The 8,524-nt window shown below is 49.2% G+C and overlaps 1 protein-coding gene across 1 annotated transcript; it reads right to left on the bottom strand.

Annotated features, from left to right (window-relative positions):
* Positions 1-4,604: 4,604 nt before the first annotated feature.
* H6S33_005209 (uncharacterized protein) lies at positions 4,605-5,213 on the bottom strand (the record flags this gene model as incomplete). Its single annotated transcript, XM_044836570.1, has 1 exon — positions 4,605-5,213. The coding sequence occupies one exon, from the start codon at positions 5,211-5,213 to the stop codon at positions 4,605-4,607; it is 609 nt and encodes a 202-aa protein (XP_044690422.1).
* Between the last annotated feature and the right edge of the window lie 3,311 nt (positions 5,214-8,524).

The following is an 8,524-nucleotide window of genomic DNA, read 5'->3' on the forward strand; positions in this document are numbered from 1 at the left end:
TTGAATGACGGATATAGCTATTGTATTCCATGATTTATGATTGATTCTAGACATGTCAATAAAAAAAAGATCCTTGCAGCGAGTAGAACTTTGTCCAAGAATTATTATCCAAGCTGTTATCCGTGACGCCGTTTCGAGCACGCCCAGCCCTTTACGAACCCTGGATCAACTTGCCCGCTGGTCGGGCAGTTTGTTCGAGAATCGGTCATATGTGCCAGAAACTCAATAACTGGAGTCTGCGGCGGGATCAAGATAGGATTATCCATGAGGCATATATCACGAGTACGTGCGTGCTACTCGCAGCTGGATTGTGTAGAGACGAAGATTCCAACTATTGTTCGGGGGGTATGGTCTGGAGGGTGGTGAGGTGTGTAATTGATTGGATGAACTGTGATGTGTTGACATGAAGACGATGTGTTAGGTTTTCGTGCGGTTGAAGAGCGTTGACTTGATAGTTTGATCCGCAGGTGGGCTCTAACTAGGGAGCCTTCATTTCTCACCGACCAACCACAACCCCTTCTCACTTTACCACTTCATCGATGTATGCTTCTCTAGGCCTAACTAGATGTAGGGAGAGATCATGCTGGATAGAAACCCATGATGTGAGAAGGCGGATCATGATGTTTGACAATACCTTCATCTACCTCAAGATTTTGCAAGGTGAAGTTAAGTACTAGTGCCAGTTCTCGGCAAGTATGCCGGTCGGACGGAAAGGCTAAAGTGCGTGCTAGGCCTGTCAGCGGATAGCTTCATTTATTGACGCCGGACGAGTGGTACTAGTCGTCTATACAAGATTTATTATATATACTTGCATCCAGTTGAATCATGAATCCTATGAATCGACGCCAGCGATCGTTTAACTACTGTGGGTGCTTACTAAAATTGTGTTGACCAAGTTACGGGGTTCGTTAGGCGCATCCGCATAAATAATATCAGCGAAAAATGATAATCTGTGAAGTTTAAAAGGTGGCGAAAGCGAGACTGATTTTTGGTGTATACGTATTGACAACAGCCTTAAACCTGTAGCTGTGTATCTTAGCTAGAACAAAATATTTTCAGCCCGAAATGGAACTGATAGAAGAAGGGCAGTTGATAAGAAGATAAGCTCTTCAGGCGGTTTAGAAACTACATGCGTCGTAGTCGATATCTAGACTTACGCTCAGACACGAGAATAACCCAGCTCGATCATACATCGGTTTCTCAAAGCAGAATTGATCAACCTTCGCCTGAGATATATTGAGAGACATGGTGATTAAGGAACCAACTAAAGGAATCCCCCTACATATGTCAAGATCGATACCGGAGGATATTTAGATTCCCCAGGTTCTTCAAAGTCGTGCTGATATAAGCCCGGCTCGGAAGCTGTGCTTGAAGCTTTCGGCTGATCACCAACCCCGAGTGACAGTCTATGAATCTGTAGGGCTATGGCTTGGCACCCCCACCAACCCGCGGCCCGGATCACACTAGTTCCGGCCCTACCCACTCCGAAATAAAAAAAAACCCACTTTTCACTCCTCCCGCCTGTGAAGTGAAGTTAAAGATACCTACAGGTACTCTACCATGTGTAAGCATAAATTCCATGGAGATCAAAACGTGCCACTTGGCCCCCATAAAAAGAAAGGGAAAGGAATGTTGCGTTGAATACGGCATTGGTGGGGCGGGGTCGGCGAGTGAGAATTGGTTAATCTGCAGGGGTTGGTTGGGGTTGGACGGATGCCACTGTTCCGAGTGATCCGAGAAAAAATGGGCTACTTATGGACAATAGGGTTCCCCGCTGGATGCCCGGATTTCAAATCATACTTAACGGTGACTCAACGTCTTTTTCCCTCCTCCTCCTCCTCCTCCTCCTCCTCCATTTATTGAGACATTCTGCTACTACCCCGATCTCCTCCTCCCTCCTCATCCCCCAGTTTTAGCTACTTGATGTTTAAAGCTATGCTACCCAAGGACCAAGAGCACCAGTGCTCGGATTACAGGTTACTACAAGCATGATGTACTTCATGTCGTACAAATTCTTCCCTGTGGGATATTCGACAATCTGGCTTTTTCGCTCCTTTGATGCATTATCAACCATCAAAAGAACCTTTACTCCCCCCAATATACATTCTAGGATCGAATATCGACATACAGCGGGACGATATATAATATTTGTTTCGCTCCAGTTATCCCCACCGTCACTTCTCTCTAAGAACTCCTTTGATACCCCCCTCCTTCCTTATGGTATTCTCTTGTTTCCCTTTAGCATCATGAAGTCGATCCATGAAACCACACCGGCTCTATATCTTCTCCGAGACGGGAACTGATACCAACCTAGCAACCTAGCTATAATAACCCTCTGGAAGCCGGCCGTGCGAGAACTAAAGAAAACACACGGATAATGAGGAAAAGGTTTAGGACTATACATTCATCCACGAGAGAGACTGACATGCATGCCGCGAAGGGTACAGGGAGAGGAAGACGCAACAATGACGAACAGTGGACAGATACAATATGGACGAGGAGGTGGAGGAGGATTGCCAGAGCGGATATGACAGAAGGGAGAAGGAAAAAAGGATGGAGATAAATAAGACCTAAGGGAAAGGAAAAGAAGGCAGAAGTTTTTTGGGGGTGGAGGGGACGGCAGCACTTTGAATGTCTGGGCAGAGGGGGTTGAGAATAAATTGACGGGAATGTGCGCCAATAAGAGGGGAAATCAAGAGAAGGAAAACACAGGAAAAAGAGGATACCAAAACCTGATTCGTTAGTGAACGGATAAGATTATCCACCTTTGGGGGGGGGGGGGGGGGAGGTGTATTTCGCCGTTATAATCCAGAATAGTAAACGGCGCAATCAGGCGGAAATCGACAATAGATCAACCCCCAACTCGGACCGGACGGCCCAGGAAGATCAAGATGAAGATCAACACCAAATCTACGCTCTAAGCTTTTACCCCGACCAAACCGTCCAATCCGAGCTGGTGGAGGCTCTATCTCTACTACCCTTGCTAGGAACAATCGGAACTGCACATATATATAGCTGCGGATAAATAATTTTCCATCCAGCCGCCGCTCCCATAAAGCAATTCTTTCCAAAAGAAGTGTAGAAGGAAACCGGGAGATTGGCGTGCAGCCCAAACCCAGCCAACTACGGGCGCGTAAAAACCGTGCGGCAAGAATCACGCCGTGTCACTCGGCCGTGAAATTACTACTGCGTGAGTGGTGAGTGGGTGGAGGGCTCGGATGATGATGATGATGATGATGATGTGCACGTACATACGTCACAGAGTAGGCGCGTGCGGTGGCAGATATAGGGTTATCTAAATTACATCGCCCGTGAACAGACGATCTGTAAAGCTAACTACCTAGGTGGACAGCTGGGCGAGAGTGTGGGGGAAATGGCGAACGTAAAAAAGACCAGAGGGCTGAGACCACTGGGGGGAACTCTGTGCTTTGAATCTCTTTTTTTTTTTTTTTCATTCTTCAATGGCTTAGCTAGCTAGCTAGCTACTTGGGATCGAGACGAGGCGATACATGTAATCAATCAGATCGGCCAAGAACAAAATAAAAATAAAAAAAATTGGTTCCTGACATGTTCCGAGGGGACGTAGGCACTTCTGCTGTATATGCACAGTACATCTTGATCGTCGATACCAACCCCCCCCCCCCCCCCCCCAACCGCGCCCTGGCCACCCCCTGGCTGATCTGGTCCCGGAAATAATTTTTTTCATAAATCGCCCTGCATTGCGTCTGGCAGGCAGACAGACAGGACACATACATACATGATCTCCTACACATCCACATCAAACCCAGGGACCCGGTCTGGCACACATCACAGCGAATCACAGCTAGCTCCCCCGACGTACGCGTGTCGTGTCGCAACGCAACTCGTATAGTACGGTAATGTACTTTGGTTATCAAACATAATACACCCACCACCCACCCACCCAACCACTTCCTGAGGTGGAGAGAAGGTGAGATGATAATAAAAAGAAAAAAAGGAGAGAGATAGAGAGAGAAACCGCCCATCGATGTAGTTAGTTAGTTGTAACAAGTCAAGACACCTTCGGAATGAGAAAAAAAAAGAAGAAATAAACGCCGTCCTCCAACAGTAAGAGATATGAGTACTAAAGCAAGAGAAGAAGAGAAAAAGAAAAATGAAGTAAACAGCTTTTCCACTACCCCCTCTTCCTTAGGCCTTTCACCCACCCCGTACAAAAAAACCATCGACAAAAAAGAAAAAAAGAAGGAAAACCCAGAACATGACCAAGAAGAAGGGATATAAAACTGTAATGTTAGAAACCACGCACAAACATACCTTAAGAAATAGCCCTGTGTGTGGTGTGGTTAGAAGGGAAAGAAGAAAAAAATGTACAAAATGCCATTACTCAAAGAAAGCAGATAAAAAGGACAGTCAGGAATCCATGCTCCCCCCATAATTTTTTCCCCTGCCTCTAAAAGAAGAAAGAAAACTAACGAAAGAAAGAAAAAGTAGAAAAAAGAAGGTGTCACCCATACACAACGCGTAAAAGTATACTTATAGACAGACATACACCACCGCCATGCCATCACCTATAAAACAACAAGAAAGCAAAGAAAGAAAAAAAGAAAAACTCCATAGGTATCACATTACTTGCTCCCCGCGGCCTTCGAGATGCCAAACCCAATCGCCACGGCGCCCACCACAAAAATGAGCGCGCAAAGCACCTTGATGATGATCCACTTCGTCTTCTTCTGCATCACCTGCTTCTGCATAAACCTCCTCGCGGGCCACACCGAGCACGCCTCATTCATCGACTGCCGTGGATGCGGGTGCGTGTTTGTCCTTACCGGCATCGGATACTCCTTATGCTGCGGCACGCTATTCGTCGAGCCCGTTGGGTGGATCGTGATGAAGACCTTGTCCGCCCCGTCCCGCTCCTTGTCCTCGCAGGCCTTGACCACAATGGTTGGCGTGGGCGAGCGCACATGGCTCTGGGCGTCGAGCTCGTTCTCGGGCTCCTCGGCGATGGTCGTGGTCGACGAGGGGAACTTGACGAGCGGGGGCGGCGAGGGCGAGTGTGAGTGTGAGTGCGGAGGAGGCGATGGTGAGCTGCTACCGCTGTCGGTGGAGCTGTAGGAGGAGAGCTGGTATTGTTGGTGGTGGTGCTGCTGCTGCTGCTGCTGGCCAGCTGCGGGAGGGGGGAGCTGCGGGGACATGCTGCGTCTGTAGGGATTGTTGGATTGCACCTCTACCATTGTGTGTTTATTGTTTCACGGCCAATAGGGAACCCTTTCTTGCGGTGGTGGTGGTGGTTGTGGTGGATGGTGGGTGGAATGTGGTCTTATTTCGAGAAGCTTTACGTATGTAGTATCGGACCGGGGGGGTGGTAGGAGGGTGACAGTCGTTAAACCGTGGTGGGCTTTTTGTTCATGAGCAAAGCCGTCAGCAGGGGGAACCAGAGTATGTATGTGGGAGTATGTGAGGTGTGTGGGGGATTCGGCAGATACAATGGGATGGGGGGAGGGGAGGGAGAGGTTTGTAGGGAAGGGGACACAGCGTACATATGTAGAGTAGCCATTTTAAATTCCAAGGGGAATGATATACATACAGATCCAATCCAGTACCAGTACAGTAAAAGAATGACCTTCTTTTCTCTCCGTGCACACCCAATTGGGACACAACAAACACGCGCGAAGCCGAACAAAAAGACGGGTCCACGCAGATGGGATGATGGTGATTATGAAGGTTGAAGGGACACTCGAAGATTATGAGGGAGGGTTGGAACTGAAGGGTCGAGGAGGAGGAGGAGCAGCAGAAGGGGAGACTGACTGTCGACCTACTACTACTACTACTACTACTAGTGCTGCAGAAGGTATGTAACCAAGGGTATTGCTGGGAGTCTAAAACTGCTGGGACAGAGAGAGTGACTGGGATTGGAGGGGGTGGGAGAGGCTGCGAGTAGCTAGACTCCTTATTCCACCTGATGCACTGCACGGACTGCCTGCAGTTACGCACACCGCGGATGCTGCGTATGATAATCTCTAGACAATTTCACTACAACTGACTACGTTAACAAAAGCCTGGGTTCGTCTAAAACTAAAATGAACTGGAGAAGCTGGCGCTACCAGAAACCCTATGGCGCGTGTGCTGTAGGTACGTAGGAGGAGCGACGTCGTCAACATCATCCAAGGGAAAAAAAGGGAACAGACATCCAGAAATAAGAAGGGCACAAATAGTCCCTACATACCTCGAACATGCACTCACCCACCACGCCCACCGGCCCCAATTCCACCTTTCCCAAGGGCCGATGATGCTGCAAAGGAGGAAGGAGAAAAAAAAAAAAAAAAAAAAATCAAAAAGTAAAAATAAACGGCAGCAGCAGATATCATGCACACCTCCGCCGCCGCCCAGGGGAAAGAAGCCCGACCTCACACCCATTCGTCCACTGCACCATCATCCTCACCTTCTTCCTCGTCCCATCCTCCCATCCATCCACCTCTTCAGCCAGACCTGCTGCTGCTGCTGCACACGGTTCCCTTTTGACCACCACCCAATCGCTCTCAAAAGGGGTGGGCGTCGTCGAAAGACACGCCCTTATCCCCTTCGGACGTCCACTCTACTCTACTAAACCCCCGTCACGGTCGTCCACCCCTGCTCCAAATTTCCCTTGCTTGGCCCCACGGTTAAGGTTATTTACGCGTTCCCCTAGCCCGTTTCGGGCGCGTCGACTGCCGCTTGCGGAAATCCGTGCCCACAGCGACGGGTCGGGCCTCCGGGGTGAGGTGGTGGTGAGTGTCTGTAGATTCGATCCTCATCTCTGGATGGTTCGTCTTTTCTACCTACTAGCAGAGTACCTACATGTATGTAGAAGTAGAGCATAACCACGCTCTGTTCGTTATCTCGCTGAATGTCGCATCTATCTCTATCTCTACCCTCTCGGAACTCTAGAGTGCTCTATCTAGAGCAGTACACCCCCTTGTAGATAGATACTAGGTAGACAGACACCTAGAATAACCCTCCAAAACCTCTCCCATCGCGCGCCCCCCCGATACATCCTCTGCCATGCAGCCCAACGCACGCCCAGCCCAGCCCAACCAGCCCAATCGAACGGAACATCCCTCGGACAACGCCACGATAGCGCTGAAACAAACAGCAACTTGACCTTAACTGAGTAGGCTAGCGCTAGCCACCTACACCCCGCGAGAAAAAAAACCCCGCCTCGACGAACGACGCGAAGGAAAAAAAGGATCAAGATCTGCCTTCCCCTTCCCGCGCCAGATAAGGTGTGCTGCATCACGACCACCACCACACCATCCGATTGTTTATGCTACTGCAGACGCGAGCGCTTTTTATTTTAGGTACAGTGGTAGGCTGGTCAGTAGCAGCTCTCATCTACCTACTCTAGCATGTGCAGAGTAGCATCGCGGAAATGAACGGAAGGGAAAAAAAACCTTGTTGCCAAACCTTCAATTCTGGAAAAAAAACCGGGAAGAAAATGTTTCTATCCCAGGGGCCACATACTCTACAATTTGCGCGATAGCATGCATCGCATCATACTTGGAGTATGTATTTAAATTTAATTCCAGGGTGGTTTCCACTCTTTGCGCGCTTATCACACAATTAAGCGCAGTATGAAAACCCGCGCGCTTATAATACAACACCCTCATTCGCACTATCTATCTTCCCCGCCCCCACGGCGGTAGCGCAATCCAGACCCCCATCTTACTTACATGTATCTACCTAGAGATCTTCCAAATACTCTCCTCGCCCATCCCTGTACTCTAGAGTAGTTACCCTAGGTACTAGGGACAGACCCCGCATTCTCGCGAGCACATAGGGTAGGTAGGCATGTAAAACCCAATACCTACCTCACCGATGACCACAGTACTCGTATTTCTCTGACGTTTGTGGACGCGACTGATATTGCATGCCATACAAAAATACGCCAAGCTCATGATTTTGGGTGTATGCAATAATGGCCCAGTTCAAAAACGTCAGCGAAATACTAGTACACACGCACGCGCACCAGCTGAGTAGGAATAAGCTTTCGTCCGGTTTCCTGACGATTAGGGCACGATTGTCGGTGTTCACAGCGGAAGATGGTGGTGGCTTCGAACTCCATGTACTCTAGGTACTTTGGCCAGCAGCGCCGCCGCCGCAGTGCCTCCTCCACCATCTGCATGTAGACTTCCGGTGTGTGGCTCTATGTACCTCCACATCCACATCCACACAAGCCCAGTTCCTGGGGCCCAGCCGGGGAAGTCGCAAAGAGAACCCCCGCCAGATACCCTAGAGTGTATTCGGACGGACGCACGGAAGCACTTCCAAGCGATATGACAGGTATCAAAGACAGTTCTTCCCCACATCCACATCGACAAGTCTAGAAGCCCTTTCTACATGTCTCTGTCTCTGGTTGGTAGAGAATGTATGTAGGTAGATGCTCTATGCCACCGCGTGTGGTCGAAAACCCAGTTTCCAGTTCCTTGGGGAGGTATTTTTCCCGGCGGGTTGGTCGGTGGTGGTGGTGGTGGTGGTGGTGGTGGTGGCGATTCTGAGGCAACATAGA

This window comes from Morchella sextelata (assembly GCF_020137385.1).
Source record: "Morchella sextelata strain SCLS chromosome Unknown scls_19, whole genome shotgun sequence".
NCBI classification, from domain to species: domain Eukaryota; kingdom Fungi; phylum Ascomycota; class Pezizomycetes; order Pezizales; family Morchellaceae; genus Morchella; species Morchella sextelata.